This window comes from Arachis hypogaea, chromosome 19 (genome assembly GCF_003086295.3).
Source record: "Arachis hypogaea cultivar Tifrunner chromosome 19, arahy.Tifrunner.gnm2.J5K5, whole genome shotgun sequence".
In the NCBI taxonomy this organism is placed as follows: Eukaryota; Viridiplantae; Streptophyta; class Magnoliopsida; order Fabales; family Fabaceae; genus Arachis; species Arachis hypogaea.
The window spans coordinates 7,616,440-7,637,402 of NC_092054.1; the positions used below are offsets into that span (position 1 = coordinate 7,616,440).

The following is a 20,963-nucleotide window of genomic DNA, read 5'->3' on the forward strand; positions in this document are numbered from 1 at the left end:
TGTTTATTTTGAGAATTCTAAATTCTAGCAATTTTCTTCTCTGTCGTCACAGGGTTATGATTTAGAGTTTTCAAAATTAATATATATATATATATATAATAGGGACATTCTAGTTATTTTTTATAATAGGGATATTGTAGTCATTTTTCGTAAAAAAATATTAATTTATACCGATTCAAAATTTAATTTATTAATTTTTTGATTAAGTTGATTTGTCTGGTCTAATTTTAATAAAAATAACACAGTTTAATTGATTATATGTGTTAAATTTTAATTTTTAAAAAACATCTTAAAAAAAGACATTTTTAACATCTTTATCTAAGTAACTCCCTTACTTTTTATATTCTGTTTTTATTTTTAATATTTTTTGTCTTTTTATTTTGTGAAAAAAATGATAAAATTTTATTTTCTATTTTCAAATTCCGTTTTCTCTTTTATTGTTACAAAATTTTAAAATAGAAGACGTTAAAATAAAAACAAAAAATAAAAACACTTCCTTGTATTTTCTTTTAAAATTTTTTGTTTCCATGCGATTTATTTGTTATGGAAAATATTAAATTTTTTCGGGCTAGTGCAATTTATATGCAGTTGTTTAAAGCAACAACATGTTGCAATGTATTAGTACTAAAAGTAAGACACATATAAATTGACAGAAAGGAGATACACATAAACCATTATAATTTTGGGTAATATTATACAAACAATAACTAAAATTATTTTATTTAATTTAATATTTATAATTATATAATTGACCTCTCACTAATCCAAATGTCTTATTTTAAGTTTTTCAGTGTGGGAATGAAAATAGATTAGATCAGATTAGGCTTTACCCAATCTGTAATAAAATTTAATGGTCTAAATTTAGCTTGTACTTGTTATGTAGACTATTTAAAATACTTAAATACTAAGTCTGGTTTATTGTAAAATATTAGAAGGTTTGATAATTTTAAAGAATAAAAAATTATTAAATAAAAAATAAGCAAGTGATATAAAAATATTTAAAAAAAAAGAACAAAATATTATTTTTATAAAAAAAAGTTTAGAATATTAACAAATTTATTAATAAATGAATGAAACTGACTTTGTATTTAACCTTTAAAATAAAAAAAAAAATTGTCGTCTCGCTATTTATGAAAATTTGAAATATACATAAATAAAATTAATGTTTAAATACTTTTAATTTATTACATAAAATTATTTTTCATGAGTACAAAACTAATTTTCGATCATTTATGATTAAATTTGTCAATATTTTACACTTTTATAATTAAAAATAGTAATTTATTCTAAAAAATATTTAAAATAAATTTATATATAATTAAAAAAATACCATCCATTTTAAAATAACCCTCGGTTTTTACATTTTAAGTTCATTAAAAAATTAATATATAGTACGTGCATGGAATATTAACGCACATGCAATTAAGTTGCGCAGTTCCAATTTAAAATTAGAATTTAAACTTTGCCAGTTTGCAAGCCAGAAGAATAAATAAAAACATATTTTAATGCAATGCGGTATTTATTATTCTTATTGTGATGATGAAGCTTTTAGCTCGTCTAGATATTTCCCAATAAATTTATATATCATATAAATTGTACTTGGTTATGTCAATACTATTTCATATATCTTTGTTTGACTTTCCTTTGTCTAAATCACATATTATTTCTTTATTTTTTGCATGATTATTATAAGCCACTTCATGAGAGGGATAAATATTAAAATTGATCTTGATTAAATTTAAGATAGATTTACTTTTCAAACGTTATGTCTGATCTCTTAGGATTTATCTAGCTAGACAAAAAAAAATGTTTACAAATTTGAAATAGAAAAGAAAACTTTACCTAAAACATAAGACTGTTGAGTTTTGAATATATGAAATACAATAAACTTTTGAATAACTTACCTTAAAAAAAAAAAAACACTTTTGAATAACTTGAATGAACTAGATCCATAGAGATGATATATATATATATATATATATATATATATATATATATATATATATATATATATATATATATATATATAATTGTTGCAAAAACAAATTCAAGACGATCATAATAATATTTTAGTTCGTCTCTCCCTTTTGAACATACATAAATTTATTCTTCTAACAAGTGTCTCATGTCTACTATTCAATCATATTTGATCAAGTGTGTTATATATTATTTTTTTATTCCTCTTTTTCTGCTAAATAAAGTTTCTTTGATAACAACTCTAACTTTTTTCTTTTAAAAGAGGACTTGACCAAAAAGTGAAAAAATACTCAATAACAAGAAGTGCAAAAACTCCTCTTGGAATTATTCATGGTTGTTGCCTTCTTAGATTTGAGAACTCCTCTTGCAACTTGCCCAATATTCAGCTACAAGCTTAGAGAATGATGAGTTTGTCTCCATAAGCTTTGAAGGATCATCATATTCCAATAGTTTCCCTTAGACGAGTGAATAAAATGATATTTTAGTCATTTAAATTTATTATCTAAAAAAAATTAAAATACTTATTCATTTTGTTAAGAAAATATTTGGTGGAGTCACTTTTTAGTACATTTTTTCATCAATATATAATTAAATAAGAACAAATAGAAAAGAATCTATAACAGTTAACATACCATAAGATAGGACCATGACCATGTCACTGTCTATAACAGTTGGAACTCTGTGAGCCACAGTTATTACAGTGCATTCTGCAAATTCTTCTCTAATAATTCTTTGTAGAATGGCATCTGTAGCAGAATCAATGGATGCAGTTGCTTCATCAAGAACAAGAATTCTGTTCCTCTTAAGAAGTACTCTTCCAAGACAAAACAGTTGCCGCTGTCCCAAGCTCCAATTTCCACCTTCATCACTCACTGCAAAACTACTCATAATTAGATTTCAATAGATCTTTACAAGGAACAACATATAGCATTAGCTACAAAGAATTATATTGACCCTTCTTAGCTATTCGACACTTAATCATAATATCGTTAGGAAAAAACTAATGGTAGGACAGAATTTCCTTAAAGTTGCTTCAATGTAAAATTGTTGAGTTAAAGTTCCTGAAGATAACTCACCTGATGAGTCTAAGAGACTTGGTAGCTTGCTGATTGTCTCCTTAAGTTGACACTTCTCTAAAGCCTATATAAATATTAAATTTCTGATGAAAATGTTTACTTAATGAAAAGTAATGTTCCTAGAATCCAAAATTTTGGGAGGTAAATTGCAATTTACTTTCTTGAAATTTCACTCAAGTGCATGCAATTTATCTCCTAAACTTTTGTAATCTGCAATTTGATTCCTTGAAGCAATCAAATTGTAATTTATCTTTGCATCATGTGTTTTATTAAAACAATTAGCCCTTAATAGAAGGGTAGTTCTGAAAGAAATTTGAGAGAAAATGCTTTTCTAATTTTTGGAACTTTTGGAGTTAGTTGTTCACCTTCCATATTTCATCATCTGAGTAAAGGCCTAAGGGGTCCAAGTTTGTTCTAATGCTACCCTTGAAAAGAGTTGCTTCTTGAGGGATAATACTAAGCTTCATTCTCAAATCCTTCAACCCCAATGAGCATATGTCAATCCCATCAATAATAATGTTACCTCTTGAAGGCTCAACCAATCGAAACAGAGCACTTATAAGTGTTGTTTTTCCACTTCCTGTTCTTCCTACAACTCCCACTCTACTCCCTTCTTTGAATGTGCAAGTGATCCCTTTCAGGACTATTGGTGCATTCGGACGATATCTAATCTGAAATCAATGTCGAAAAACAAGCTATTAGCATTGAATTTTTGATATCAGTGTAAAAATGAATTAGTGAATAAGTACATTTGATAAACATATGAATATGTTTTGGATTAGTTTTTTTACCTCTAAGGATTGAAGATCAATTCTACCCTTCCATGGCCATGAAGTTGGAGGCCTGTTATCCTCCACAATAGCAGGAGGCTCAGCTGGTATGTGAATGAATTGTTTGATTCTTTCAATAGAGATAACATAGTTTGATAAGTTGCAAAACCATCTTGTCCAAAATATTTGTGCTTGTGTCAATGTGAATGCATAAGAAAGTGAAAGTCCCACAAGCCCTGCACATACCATCCAACATTATCAATCCAGTATTAGCTTGTTAGTTACTTTCTTTGATCAACCAAAACTATCGAATTGGTAAACCATGATGATAACTGTTTTATTTATTATGTAATATTAGTATTACCTGGGGACACATAATCCATAGGAACTAGAATAAGTAACAAGGCTGCAGTGAAGACTGTCAAGTTTTGAAGTGTTTCAATCCTTACAATTAACCATTCCATGGTCACATTAGAATGAAAGAATAGTGATGCATCTGTGTCCACAAGCTTTAGGTAGTTCTTGACAAATCTATCCACCATGTTGAATGCTCTAACAGTAACCACTCCAAGTGATGTCTCAGCTGCAAAATTCATCACTGGTGCTTTGGTTGTTCCATTGATCCTTATTATTTCTCTTGCAGAGGCTTGATAATATCCCTTTTATATTAAAAAAATTAATTGAAGATAGTAATAATAAAATGAAATAACATGGAGTTCAATGCAAGTTGCACAGTAAAAGTGGACAAACCTGAACATATTTTGATGCTAGTGTAGCAGGAATTGCAACTATTAGAACTTGCCATGTGACTGAAGCCATTATACCAATGATCACCACAATTTCAATAGCTACAGATGCTACAAAAGTGATGGAATAAGGTATGTCAAAATCCAGAATACTCAAATCTGATGAAGCCTGCAAGTAAGGAGATTATATTTCATGAGTTAGAATAATGATTAATTAACTCCTAAAGAGTAAAGAATAACATTCATATTATATACTCCCTCCGTCTAATAATAACTATTCAGATATGTTGATTTCTACATGGACCAATTTTGCCAATCCAATAGTTATTTTTGAACGGATGGAGTAGTTTATTTCCAATATAAAAAAGCCTTACTCGGGTTAAAATCCTTCCTACAGGGGTTGAATCAAAGAACAACATAGGAGCATTGAAGATAGCCTTATTGAAACTAGAGAAGAAGGCTGATGAAGCTTTTAATCCAAGAAGTGCAGATACCAAAGACCTCAGATACACAAAAATAGCACTGCTAAATGACACCAATGCATAAACCCCAATCAAAACAGCACTAGTCACTTTTGGCATCTCAATTGCTAGTGCAAGCCAAAAGGTTGAAGCAGCTTGCAAAGCAACAAAAGCAAATTGTCCTAATATCATCAAACACAGCATAAGTTGCCCCTTGGAGAAGGAAATGTAATCCCAAAATGGCTTCCACCCAAGATCACCAATCTCTGTCTCTTCCTCTTGTGTGAGTTGTGAGCCAGTTTGACCCTTGAAAGAAATCTCACCCTCACTTTGAGTTTTAGAGATATTAGAACCTTGAGACTCTTCTGGAGGAGTCATAGCCTTATTATTTTCAGGTCCTCCTTGGTTTTGGTTGTTCCGATCAAACTCTGTTATTGCATCTTTGTGAGCAGTCACAAGTTGTTCGAATGCTGTCCCGGCTGTTAGGATATCATCATAACTACCTGACTGAGTAATTCTCCCTCCCTCCATCACCTGGAACATGTTTTGTGACATTTGACATGAATTAGTCTCTAATATGTAATGGAATATAACACCAAAATTGTGTCAAGTGGTCAAGAGAAAGCTAAAGAGTTTAACAAAAATGCTACATCTTGACCCAAAACATCAAAATGAATAGCCTATGCTTTGTTCCAAATTTATATTATTCACTTAAGTCAAACTTAACCAATGTGAGATTAAATGACTCACACTTGAAATTTCAACAAAATTGAGATACTTTACCAGGATTTTATCAACTTCTGAGAGAAACTCCACTTGATGAGTCACTAGAATGACTGTTTTTTCCCTAAGAGCTGTCATGACACATTCCTATAATTTCATAAATGTAAAAAAACATTAGTTTATTTCAAATATAAATAGTTTTGTTGTGATTGAGAATCCAAAGTGAAATATTTATTACATTGAATAAATGAGCAGCAGTGTGCGCATCAACTGCACTGAAAGGATCATCAAAGAGATAAATGTCAGCATCATTGTACACTGCTCTAGCTAGTTGGATCCTTTGCTTTTGTCCTCCACTCATGTTGATCCCTCGCTGACCGATTTCTGTCAGATCGCCATGGCTGAAATCATTGATGTCCTTATCCAAGGCACAGGCCTTAATGGTATTCTGATATCTTTTCTTGTCCATTGGCTTGCCAAAGAGTATGTTATCTCTAACTGTCCCACTTTGGATCCAAGAAATTTGAGAAACATATGCTATGGTGCCATATACATTAACCTGTTTAGCATTATCATGAAATGACATTTAAGGATAAGAAAAAATGTATAAGATACAAAAATGATAAGGTAAACAATCAAAATAGTCCAAAAATTTGTGGTTTACTCGAAGTTATAAATATGAATTTGGCATGATAATAAACGAACAAGAACTTGTGGTGTTCAATAACTCACATTTCCTGAAATCTTTGGAATCTCTCCAAGTATTGCATGCAAGAGAGATGATTTTCCACCTCCAACTGGCCCAACAACTGCTACTTTATGCCCCCATTTCACTTCCAAATTCACATCAGCTAAAGTTGGGGACACTGACCCCTGATCCCAAGTAAAGTTTCCACCTTCAATTTCTACAGCATTGTTGTCACCAACTGAACTTTGCTTAACACTCCTTACAATTTCATTACTGCCTAACTCTTCAGCAAGCAAAAAGGTATTAAGCCGATCGAAAGATACCACAACTTGGATAAGAACAGAGAGAGCCTCAGGGATCATCCTAACTGGTTCCGACATGATCCTCAATGTTGCAAGAACTGTGAAAATTGTCCCTGCATCCAATGGAGCACTATGGAACAGAACACATCCGAGGAAGACAACAGCAGAAACAATTGTAGGAGCCATCCAATAAAGAATTGAGCCATAACCCTTCATGATCTGTGTCTTAGACAACCATATGAATTCTTTCGCGCGAAGCGACTCAACCAAGCTCTTGAATTTTTCTTCCCATGATTGTAACTTGATGATCTTCATGCTGTTAAGTATCTCTGAAGTTGATCTTAAGCGCTCATCTTGTGCTAACATGAACTGAGACTGAGACTTTTGTATCACCTTTGCAAATGGCACATTGAGTAGTCCACAGATTATGAAAGGGATTAGGCCAGGCAGAGCACCGAGACCTACAACACCGAACAAGACTATAAGAGACATAATAAGCTGCAATACACAGGCCCATGTTACATGAAGCCACCAAGGAAACTCTCCCATTCTGTATGCATCCACCGCAATGTAATTAACAATTTCGCCGGCGGAGTGCCTCATTCGAGCAGGGCTAGAAAGCCTTAGCTGTTTCTGATACACTGCCACCATCAGAGCAGACCTCATCTTCATACCTGATCTCCTTGAATCAAAGAACCAATGTCTTTGAGACAATGTTTCAAACACCTTTGTGACAATCAAACACCCCAATATAGAAAGACCATCTTTGAGATTTTTCTCAGTGCTACTTCTATTTGAATAGTTCACAAAAGCATAGAGTATAAGTGGAGAAACCACAACACAAACAGTTCTAATCAATGCATAGACTGCAATCAAAAGATTCTCTTTTAAGTAAACTCTAGCTAGAGACCAAAGAACCAAGTTCTTGGTACTATTATTATTGTTCTTTCTCTTTTCCTTTAAAAGATTCTCCCATGCAAGAACAAACACTTGGTGTGCAGAATCTGCTTCATCTTCAGGAACAACTGAAGGAATGTCTTCAAGTGATAGTGCCTTTGAGTAACCCAATTTGAGCAAAGGGTTAATCCAAGAGAAGATCAATTTACTCAAAATGGAAGCATTGCATAGTCCTGTTCGTGCATTTTCGCCGTCTTTTCGATCCAAAAGAGGCTCAGATAAATCTGCATCACCTTGGTTATCATCACTTTGTGTGACAAAGAAACCAAGATTTTGAAAAGCACATAATAGAAGTAACAAATTCACAAGCCAAAGCACCACATCAAGAACCTCAATTGCATGATCCTTGAAAAGAATTTCAATATCCAAAATTGACACCAAAATAGAAGAACATATCCACCAGAAAGTGCTGAGAGTCTTCACCCATTTTTGTCTCTGAAGAATCAAGGAAAATGATAAAGAGATCCAAACAATCCCTCTTACAATGTAAGATAACAAGCTCATGTGATTCCATAGACCAATTGTGACAAAACCAATGCTGATAAGAGCACAACAAACTGATACAAATATGAAAAACTTGTTCTTTCTTCTGTCGCTAGTATTGCCATTTCTTGAAGAACTTCTTTTGATGAAACTAATAAGCAAAACGGTGTAGAACATAAACACAAAAAGTAGATTTGTGATCCCCACTATGCTTCTTTGAGTACATAATGAAGTGAAATCAAAGTTCTTTAGACAACTACTCCATGATGTGAAATCATCACCTGCATAAGTTATAGACAAAAAGAATCAAATTATATGTAACATTAGCTTTGAAAAGTTGGAAAAAAATGTTTGTAATAAAAAAAAAAAAAAAACTTTATGAAATTCAATGGTGCAGAAAAACATGAACTAGTTAAACAAAAATCATAGAAGAAACAGATTGCATGATGATGATTAATAATAAAAAATCACAAAACTGACGCAACTAACATACACATACTAAAAATAAAAAACAATAACAATATTCAAAGTTAGTGAATTATACCTATCGTGTTCCCATAGTAAGCCATTTTTGTTGTATATGGAGCTTTATTTGATTGGTTTTGTGGTTCTTATGCAGCAGTGAGAATGGAGGAACAAAGGTTTTGAGGGATGATTTATTGAATTATAACAACTTCCACTTCCTACATATATTTAATGTGCCTTTTTCAGCTACGTACCTATGTTTAGCCATTGATGAGTTTGCATTGCTCAACTGTTTCTTCTTTTTCTTTTTTTATGAGTTTAATTAATATTTGGTGTATTTAAGGTTATACTATATAGACTAGTCTCCTGAACTAATTAACCAATGCAGTAAATGAAATTTCGAAAAATATATTTTTATATGATAAATATAATAATTTGTATATATTTATATTTTAATTTAATAGTTAATTTTTTATACATTTATACGTAATATTTTTGTTATTCATAATAGCCATGACTTTGATTTTGTATTATTCTAATCTTATCCATAGATTTTATAATTGGGTACTGGTACCTCCCTTTATGCGGTGGAGAAATTTAAGGGAAATAAAAAGAGATAGAGAATCCCTACATACATTTGAATATTTGATGCAATTTATATATGTGAGGCTCTTAGATCTAATTCGTGTGGAATGATATTCTTTCTTCTTTGTATATATATATAAGGGGAGACTTAATTAATTTATATACTAATTTCAAAAAAAAAATAATGCAAACATGCATACTTAGATCCGTATGTTTCGTTTCCATGTTATTTTATTTGGTGCCAATATCTATTTCAGTGTCTCTAAATAATTTTGGTGTGAAGCGGACATCAAATTTGTTATTATTAAGTTATAAATTTTTTTTTTTTACCAAAGATAGGAGACTCGAACCCGCAACCTCTTAAATGAGTATGGGAGACTATGCCATTTGAGCTATAATTCATTGGCTATTAAGTTATAAATTTTAATTACACAAACTTTTACTATTAAATTGTAATTATTTTCATATTTATTTATCAATTAATCTCTACATACAAGTCATTTACACTCACGCGTCCTTACATGTTCTTCTTCTTCTCCTCCTTCTTCTTCTTCGTCATTTTTTCGTCTTTTTCTTTTTATTTTTTTCGTTGATTTTTTTCTTTTGTTATTGTTGTACTATCTCCTCCTCCTCTTCCTCCTTTTTTTATTGGACTTTCTTCTTCTCCTTCCTTTTCCTCCTTCTCCTCCATCATCTTCATCATTATGATCATCATCGTTATAGTCATCGTCGTCTTCTTCTTATATGTATCGTTGTTATCATTATCGTTATCATCGCTATTGTTATTGTTATCATTATCATAGAATTTTTTTCAAGTTTCTTCTTGTTTTTAGGGGTGTCCATGGATCGGATCATATCTGCAGATCCGCGGTAAATATCCGCATCCGATCCGAAAATTGCGGATACGATCCGATCCGCAGATCCGCACTATAATAATTAAAAAATAAATAAATATATATGTTTGGTATTATATTTACTTATTTGATTAAAAATATTTTAGAAATAAATAAGTTTAAAAGTATGAAAGAAATATTTTTATCGAATTTTTTTTACATAGAAATATGATTAAAAAGAGAATGTTTAATTATGCGGATATATCCTATATTCGATCCGGCACTAAAAATTGCGGATATCATATCCGATCCGATCCGATGGAAATTGTGCGGATCGGATCAAATTTTCGGCTATATCTGATCCGATCCGATCCGCGGATACCCCTACTTGTTTTATTCTCTTAACAAGAATAAAAATATAAAAAATCAAACAAAAAAAACACATAATGCTACAAAATTTTTTGAAAGATGATGAACCTACATTTATTCAACTAAAAGAAAGAAAGAAATAAGGAAAAAAGAAGAAAAAAATACAGCATTAAAAAAAATATTTCTATGTATTTGTAGCAAATTTCGGTGTAAAACTAAGATATTTTTGTGTATTGTTAAGAACTTTCTATGTATTGTACTTAGGGGTGACAAACGGAAAAGCCCGCCCCGTCCCGCCAAAAGCCATCATCTGGTGGGTTGGCCCGCCCCGTCCCACCTAATGAGACGGTCCTGAAACCTCACCCCGCTTCGCCTAACGGTAGACTAGCTGGCAAAGCCCGCCAAATCTCCTTTTTTTTACTATTAAATATTAAATATTAAATAATATATATAATTTTACAACCATTTTAATAAATTTATAATTTCTAAAGACATAAAAAAAAGTATAATTTCTAAATTTATAAACATTGAAGTCTTTTATAATTATAAATATGTAATAAACATAATCATAAACCAAGTTTTTTGAAACAAAATAATAAAACCAACAATGACAAAAAAAAGTGTTGGGCCCGCGCGGGAAGGCCTGTCCTGCCCCGCCAAAACCCACGGTTTAAGCAGTACGGGTTAGGAAGGCTTTCGAAGTGTGACAGTCTCAATTTTCCATCCTGCATGCCCCGCCTTTTTGGCGGGTTACGCGGGTTGACTCGGAGGATTTAGACCCGTTTGCCACCCCTAATTGTATTGATAAGTTTTGTAAATTCAAAACTCTTTCTCTTCCTCCTCCTCATCTTTTACTGCTTCCTCTTTTTCTTCTTTTTCATTATTATCTTCGTCATCTTCTTTTTTTTCCTTATTCATCTTTTTCTTCTTGTTTTACCTTCTCAAAGTTCTTCTTATTTATTCTCTTAACAAGAATAAAAACCAAAAAAATCAAACAAGGAAGAAGAAAAAATACATAATGCCGCAAAATTACTTAGAAGAGGATGAACCTGCATTCATTCAACTAAAAGAAATAAATAAATAAGGAAAAAAGAAGGAGAAAAAAATTTTGTATTAAAGAAAATATTTTTGTGTATTTGTAATAAATTTTAGTGTAAAACTAAGATATTTATGTGTATTGTTAAGAATTTTCGGTGTATTTATATTGATAAATTTTACATAATTCAAAATTCTTCCTCTTCTTCTTTCTCATCTTTTGCTGCTTCTTCTTCTTTATTTTTTTATTTTATTTTTTTATAATTTTTTTGGAAGAAAAAATTAAACAAAAAAAATAATATTACAAAATTAATAGAAGGAGGAGGAAGAAAAAAAATAGCAATAACAACAAAAATAAAAAAACGACGAAGAAAATAAAATATACGGAGAAGAGGTAACGCAAAAAAAAAAAAAAGGAAAAATACAACAAAAAAAGAAAAGAAGAAGAAAGAAGAAAAATAAGAGAAAAAAAATACAAAATACAAACATTGGAGGAGTAAAATTAATTTATTTAAATTATTTATTAAAAAATTTGTATATGTAGCAGGAGTGTTTATTTATTATGTCATATATATCATGCTACTACTAAACAAACATTACAATTATGTTATTTAATTTATAGCAATTTTAATTTTTTTTAATTTAATAAATTATATAAATATTTAAAAAGAAAAAAATAGAGCCAATCAATAGACACATTAATAAATGTGGATATTGAAAAAGTTATAGTACTTATTAATAATAGTTGTACAAGTTAATAGGGCTGTCAAACGGACTAATTCGGCCCATTTAGGTCCGACTCGTTAAGTTTGCAGGTTAAATATGCTGGCCCATTTAAGTCTGCTTTATTCGCGGGCTAGAATTTTCTAGTCCGGACCGTTTATGGTCAGCCCGATGGGTTAAACGGGCCAGTCCGTTTATCATTTTATTTTATTTTTTGAAAAATATTTTGACAAAAAATATCATTTTTAAGTCAAAAACCATTAAAAATAATATTTTTTTAGTTGATAGGTCGGATTTTCGAGTCAGATCGAAAAAAATATTAACTAAAAGTGCTACCTTTTTTAAAAAAAATATAAAAAAAATTAAACAGACCACCCGTTTAGCCCGCAGATTAACCCGTTTAACCCGTCATTTTTTCGGGTTAATCAGGTTCAGTCCGTTTAACCCGAAATTTAAACAGACTTAATTTTAAAGACAAAACTCGCCTATTTAAACGAATAAATAGACTAACCCGATAGATTTAGCCTATTTTAACGCCCTACAAGTTAATAATAGAATCAAAATTCTCTTTTTGTTACTTCTCTTTTATGACCTAAAACTTCAAACTTGCACTCTCTTTCTCCATGATTGCTTTTCTACACGTGACTATCTATTAGTATGTAGTAGTGAATATTCAATAATATAATCAAACCTCTTGATAGTCTTCTAGTCGAACACGTCCTCTCTCTTTTTTTTGTTGACTGTCCTGTTTTGTTTATTATGACTTTTCTATGAGCTAAAATTAGTCAATATTTTATAAAAATTAATTTTAATATATTAATAATATAAAATATTTTATAAAATTATTTAATTATATTTATTTTTTTAAATAATTATTTATATAATTAATAAAAAAATAATTATTTGTTTATAATATATTAATTATAAAATTATTTTATATTAATAATTTATTAAATTAAATTATTTTATAAAATCTTAAAAATATAAAACAAACACAAAACGAAACATAATGATAAATGAATGATGGGTGGAATAATTAAATTGCTAAACCGTAATATTGTTATCAATTAACACAACATCAAGAATTAAAAATTTTAAGGTGGTTAGCTAGTGGTGGCATAGTTTTAATTATTACTGTTTATTTTTTTACATAATTATTATTGCTTATTTAGTTATTGTATTTATTACATATTTTAAAGCATTAAAATCAAAGTTTCAAAGCCAAATCTGTTTTGGTATATGTGTGATCCTGCAGGTGCATTGCATGCATTATTATGCGTGAAAAGACATGAACATTATCGATCAAGGGAAAAAGACATGGAAGCTAGCAAAATATTATTAAAAAGCATGGGATCGATTATTTATAGAGACAAATAATCTGACTAGTCAGTAACATAGTAATTAGGATTTGACGAGATTAATTGTAGCTACTTCTGTTTGTTGCTGTGTGGATATAAAATTTTACAGAAATTCATTTTATTTTTAAATAGTCCTTTAGTAGGTGTAATAATTTACTAAAATGTGTGGTTGAAATAATGTATAAGGAGTCAAGGAGTAATCATATGTTGCTGAAGAAACTTATAGGAAAAAATTAAAATAAAAAAAAAAATTACTTTTCCTAACCTTCAAAAGCTTGAGCACATATTTCTAAAAATAATTGGCATGATCTGTTTCGATGAAATTCACAATTTGAAACCATATATAAAATTTTCAGCCAAATTTTTACTCTCTCTTTCTCAAAATAAATATCTTTTTATTTTTTAGAACTATTAAAAATGAAACTAATATATTTAAACAAGTTTTATCTAAACATATTAATTTTTAATAAAATTAAAAATAAAAAAACATTTGTTTTAAAGAAACATATTTTGAATCATGCTCTATTTTAATAGACTAATTATTTGTTTAACTTGTTGTTTTTTTTCTTTGAAAACAAAGCTCAACACAATAACGTGGAGTAATTGGTTCAGACAAAATCCAAAATAGCTAAAAATAAAAACAAATCGATCCCGAAGTCATCTCCGGCATAGCCATCAACAATTAAAAGAATCCACGCTCCTCCACTCGTTTGCGCTAATAAAGATCAAGTTGATAACTTCTTCAACGCCTTTGTTTATATGTTGGAAAAGCCTCCTATTTTTTTCCAGCCAAATGTTCCAGAGAATCGTACAGAAGCACCTCAATCGCTGCTTTTGGCTCTCCTTACTCCTCGGTTTCTTTGTCCAGCTTAAAAAATGCTCTTTCATTGAACCCGGATAACACCATTGTCGACCAAAAGCTGATGTTCAAGCATTCCACACCTGCCAAGCAAAAGTACAGCCTAAAAACAAATGATGTACATATTCCACCTCATTATTGCAGAGCACACAAATATTATCTTCCTGAGTAATAACACCAAGCCGACTTAACCTTTCCTTAGTGTTCACTCGACCTATTAGTACAAACCAAGTAAATAGCTCTACTCTTGGTGGAACCAATCCTTTCCAAATGGTCCTGGTAAAGCTAAAACTATGCCACCACTTTTGTGTTGTTATTATTATTTAAAGAGTCTAATTTCTACACCGTTGTTAGTATTAAAGAATTATAAGCGACATCTAATGATTATCTAAATTATATTCACATGAATTAAAAAAAAAAATTGTTTTAAAACAAAGAATGTACAGATTAACTATTTCATTTCATTATATATCAAGGAAAAGTCTAGAGGACCAACAATTTTTGTATTTTCTGACCAGCACTTAACCATCAAAACAAAAGTGAGTAATCTCCAACCAATAAATGTAATCTCACACCATTAAAAACACAATTGATGGCCAATTGATGATTACAAAACATCAAAATTGTTGACCCCCTAACATTCCTCATATATCAACTTTCTTTTAATGCTACTTTGGAGTTTGGAGAACAATTAACCCTAATTTTAATTATAATCAACTTTATTATTATTGATTCAGTTGTTAATTATCTCATTCGTAATAACCATGAGATGAACACAAAATTATTTTTTTTAGCTAGTATACTATATATGCAAATGGGATAACAAATAAAATGTAAAAATATAAACCAATAAATAAAGTATTTATTTTATTTAAAAAATTCAGCATTGACATGAAAATTTGAGATATTCTTTTTGAGAAATTACATGGAGTATTCCCAGCCAAATGGGTTTCTATTATATATATATTGTTACATTATTGAAAGACTAACCTGCCACATTTGGTTTAGTCATATATACTGTGAGTGTGATTGCTGAGTTGTTGAAATTGGCATGTTGCGTTTGTTTTGGTATAAAACATATGGTTTTGGTGATAGCCTCCATGCGTGGATTTGGAACTACTACACTGTACAGTGGGATTTAGCCATTTAGGTAAGTTAAAGTAATATCTCAAAAAAGGTAATGTGTCCAAAATTTATCAATATACATGTATATATTAGATATTTTCTTTTAATTTAATAAATATATTTTGAATTCTGCTAATTTGATAATATTAGATGCATGGTTAATAAACAGTTTATTAAACAATTTTGTTGAATATTTAAGATAGCTTAAGTTAATAAATATTGAATTAATTTATTTTTTTAAAAGATAAATGTTTTAACATTTTTATGGATTATTCACCTTTTATGCTAAATTAATTTTTATGATATATATTTAAAAAATAAATAATAATTTATTCTAAGAAAGAAAGAGTAGACTGCAAAGTGAAGTCTGCTATCATCTTATGAATTATGATCATTGAGGATAGGAATATTCTCAAACAGAAAATAGCCAAAAGAAAACAAAAAAAAAGACAAATGGACATAGTAGCATAGACTAGCAATATTCACCGACCCATTCCATTTAAAATCTTTGGACAAGACAAAGAATCTGACCAAGACAGATACTGCTATGGTTGCTACTATTATCCACGATTTAGTGTCTTATTATTTTCATAGGCGGCATAAAATTTTAATAATTTAAATTAAAAAATTAAAAGTGTTTAATTTGTATTTGTATCTTTTATAAAAATAAAAAATAAAAGATAAAAAAAAATATAAACTAAACACACTTTAAAATTATTCGAAGATCAAAGGTTTTGTTTTATTAAAAAATGATCAAATAGGAATTATTTATTATATTAATTTATTATTGGTGATAAGTATATAAATTGGATGGTGAAAAGTTGAACATAGTTATAGTAATCTTTGTTTTTTTGCACGAATTTAGACCATTAATTTTAGATTTTTATTTTAAAGGATAAAATGAGATCTTTTATTATTGAATATTTTTTTTTATAATTTTTTATTTCATTTATAAAATAAATAGTGATAAATTATATTTTATTTTTTAAAATAAAATTAAAAAATTTAGAGGATTCAAATCATTTTCGCACTGTACAAGTGGTTGACAATTTGACATTGTTTGTCTTTTGACTTATAGCAATGTTAGAACTCTGCATCTATGTCCTGCGACTAGGGATGGCAAAATTCTTCGAGATGCGGGGATCCTTGCGGAGACTGCCCCGAATAGAGATTCGATTGTGGGGAATTTTTTCTGCGAGGATGGGAATGAGGGACAAAATTCTCCTGAGGCAGGCGTGGGACCAGAGCGAGGATCCCCGCCCCGCCTCCGCTATTTCCCGAAATTTATAAATTTACTGAATTATCCTTAATAGTTTATTTCTCATATATGTTTTTTAGTCATTTCTCACACATACACACACATATATTTATATATATACATAAAAACCAAAAACTCCTAATTTTCATTTACGTAACCCTTCTTCAATTCAGAGATTCCTAACGCTGTTTATATTCCATCCAACCTCTCTATAGCCACCCCCTCGCCACTCTTCCTTCTCACTGTATCGTCACACCTCACCGTGTCATCACCCTCACCGCGTCGTGCTTTCTATTTGCGGTGTTTCTTTTCGTAACTCTGCCGTTGTGTCTATTCTCCTCTCTGTAGTTGCCGCGTCTCCCACCTCGTCCACTGCTTTGTCATTTGGCTCGTCGTTACGCCCCCACTGCGTCATTTCGAAAGAAGTCACCATCGTGTTATTTAGACTTTTTATATAAAATCTTGCTGTTTTTGTATATGATGGATACTTGCAGCTCTAATCATATGGAAATTAATAATTAGTTATAACTATCAGATAGATGCGGAATGGGGTCCCCGCGAGCGAGGAATGGAACCCCGTGGAGAATGGGAATGGGAAGCAATCTTTTCCCACGGCGAAAAATAGGGAACAGATATGAGGAGCAAATCTGAGGGCGGGGATGGAGAGCAGAGAGACATCCCCGCCCCCGCCCTACCCCGTTGACATTCCTACCTGCGAGATCGACTTGCATCTCGTGAATTCATGGAATCCTTGTACAAATTTTAATAGGGTTATATTGTATTGTTATGTTAATATTATTATAGTAATATTATATGAATTTAATTTTGATGCTCTGTTAGTGTAAAGTAGTTTTATATGTACATATAATTACGTAATGTCATATCAATAAAAGTAATTATTTTTTACATTAACCATGTGAATAATAATCTAGAAAATGAATGTGATCATACAACTATATAAAATATTTTATACTGTTAGTACATCAAAATTAAACTGTATGTAACTAGTGTTTGTTAATTTTTTTTTAATTGTTAATTGTTATTTATACCATGTGTAATAATTTGAAAATTATATATTAATATTCTTATTTCTAATTATAGTAAATTATTATCGAATATAAAAATTATTATATGTATTGATATTAAAGTATTTTATATAAAAAAATGACAGGATTTTATCAGAATTTATTATATTTAGTCATTATTTAACTATTAACTCAAATTTTTTAGTCTAATTTTTTTAATCTATTAATTTAATAATATATTATTTTATCTCATACTTTTAAATATTAATAACTAACTGATAGCTAAAAATAATAAATTCTGATAACCATCTACTATCTTTTATATATATATATATATATATATTTACGTTAATAAAATATTTTTGTACGTACTAATACATTTATATTAAATATATTGTTAAATAAAATATACATTATACATAAATAGTTCTGTTATTTAAAAAATAAGTAAATAGTTATTTTGTCACTCGAAAAATATAGCTTTTGAGAGATCGGACTTTAACATTTGTTTTTAATAAAATGACTCAAGAAAAAAATATTTCATTTGACAAAATGACTAAATATTTGGTCAATAGTTTATTCATTTAATTAACTGTTAAATTTTTTGTGAAAGTAATAATTTGTTCTTATTTTTTCTTATAAAATTACTAATTTATCCTTCTTATCTTTATTATTACTTATTTCCTGTCTACTTTCTCCATCACCTTTCACCCAATCAAGCTCCACAAACTCTGAATATCTCGTGCTTTCATTCTTCATTCTTAGCGACGATGATGATACAATGGATGAGATTGGGTGGTGGATATGAATGGTGACAGAAGAATGAAATGGAGAAAATGAATGGATGGGATAGGAATAATGATGATGATAACAAGAGTAGATTAATAATTTTGTTGAAATTTAATTGTTAACCGGATGAATACATCATTAACCAAATATTTGAATTACTTTGTCAAATAAAATATATTTTTCAGGAATTATTTTATCAAAAATAAATATTAAAATCTGTTTTATCAAAAACTGAATCTTTCAAATATCAAAATAGCTATTTACTATTAAAAAAAAAACTTGTACACTGTGAGATGAAAGATTCAAATTTTTTTAAATTTTCTAACAATGCTTCTCACACGTAACGAGAAGTTTTTTCATTTAATTTAAAAAAAAATAAAAAATGTATCTCTCCTACGGTAAGAAAGTAGAATCCACCACCCCAAAATACAACACTACACGTCCTCATATTCGAGAATAGCAGCAAAAAAAAAAAAAAATCCATATCCAAGTTCTTTTAATTAGCCTCAATCAAATCTTAATTTAAAATAATATAAACCTAAAGATGGTAATGGATGGGATAAGATAGGGTTTGAACCCAATCTTAATCTTTTCTGTAGGTTGAGAACATGTCAACTTTAATTCTATCCATTTTCAACCTACAGGTACCCGATCCTACCCGTAAGTTAGCAAAAAGATGTAATATCATTATAAAACCTAACGAGCACACAAATTAAAAATTTAACACAAATAATACAATTATCTCACAAACAACATAAACATCAAATGTTCAATTCTATATAGCACGACGACCACAGCGCTGAATGCGAGCACGGGCACGGAGCACCAACAAGGAAAGTAGTTGAAACAAGGAGCACGAATTTTCAGTAAAGAAATGCAGAGAAATTGAAAGGAGAGATTAGAGCTGGCTACTGAGTAGGGGTGATCTAAGTGAAGAGATTAGAGTTTATGTAATAATTGAGTATTTATATATCAATAAATACAATTGACTTTTATATAAACAAAAGTATTAAATTACCAAATGATAACTTTGGGCTCATATGTTAAAAATCTTTTACACCAAAATATAAATTCTTAGTTCAACACTCAATTGAAACATATTTTTATATAACATTATATATGGTAGAATTGAGACTCAACCCGCACCCTATCCGCTCCGAACTCAACCCTACCCGATCGGATTAAGTCGAGTATTCGAATTAGGTACCTGCAGATATAATACATATTACCATTCCTATATAAATTCCAACCCTACTCGATTGGATTGAATATCCCTAAATATAATACATATTATCATCTCTATATAAACTCCACCTAAACCTAATCAGTCATTGCCACTTTTTGATTAGGGCCAAAACATGTATTTTTAAACTCTTCCGTGTTTATGTAAAATGACTTTCGAATTTTAAACACTATTCACATCATTTTATTTCGATCAATATAATTAGAGTAAATGTCCTTTCTTGTCTCTAACCATTTGTCCGATGGACTTCTCACTCTCTAAGAAATCTAAAAACCCAAATCGGTCCCTATCTACTTTGATATATGTATTTTCCAGTCCCTGGTTAGAGACCAAAAAGGGCATTTACTCAAAGTAGATAGGGACTAGAACGTACATATATCAAAGTAGAATAGGGACCGATTTGGGTTTTTAGATTTCTTAAGGAGTGGAAAGTCCATCAGACAAATGGTTAGGGACTGAAAAAGACATTTACACATATAATTATAAAAAATTCTTACCACTGTTAATATGTATAACAATTAATATATATTGATATCGAAAAATAATCTTACCAAGATTTTTTTATTTAATATTAAAATAATATATATTGATATCAAAAAATTAATAATAAAATATAACTATAATTGTTTACAAAAATTTTGGTAAAATCACAATTTAATAATTAAAAAAAGGACAATTTACCAATTTAAAATGTTTGAGGTTCAAAATTACCAGAATACAACTTTTAAAACATTGATACGAAAATACAATTTTTCCTAATTCTATGTAATCCGTGGGAGGGGTTTGATGGATTCTGAGTGTACATAAACCGTGGTAGGGGTTCCACGATTTCTATTGAAATGCCAATGCATAGAAACCGTAGTAGGGGTTCCACGGTTTCTGTTTGAATATGCAATGAGCATAAACCGCTGTAGGGGCTCAACGGTTTATGCATGGACGTATTTCGCCTATAAATACCCACCCAGGAGAAGTATTGTGATGTAGAGAGTCATTTTCACTTGTTCAAAAAATGAGTGAGGAGAGTTTTTTGGTTCTAGTCCACTGTTCTGGGAAAATAAAAAAAAAAAGCAAGAGGCATGGAGTTAAGTTCATCGATAGAGAACCGGTCAGTGT

General features: G+C 29.9%; 1 protein-coding gene across 1 annotated transcript; it reads right to left on the reverse strand.

Annotated features, from left to right (window-relative positions):
- Positions 1 to 2,046: 2,046 nt before the first annotated feature.
- On the reverse strand, positions 2,047 to 9,067 carry LOC112780023 (ABC transporter C family member 8). Its single transcript, XM_025824368.2, is given in 13 exon segments — positions 2,047 to 2,337; positions 2,340 to 2,432; positions 2,610 to 2,849; positions 3,054 to 3,117; positions 3,419 to 3,724; positions 3,845 to 4,059; positions 4,188 to 4,482; positions 4,574 to 4,738; positions 4,944 to 5,564; positions 5,814 to 5,900; positions 5,992 to 6,312; positions 6,486 to 8,464; positions 8,728 to 9,067. Coding segments are annotated over 13 exon segments (4,443 nt in total). The 5' UTR covers positions 8,753 to 9,067; the 3' UTR covers positions 2,047 to 2,305.
- Between the last annotated feature and the right edge of the window lie 11,896 nt (positions 9,068 to 20,963).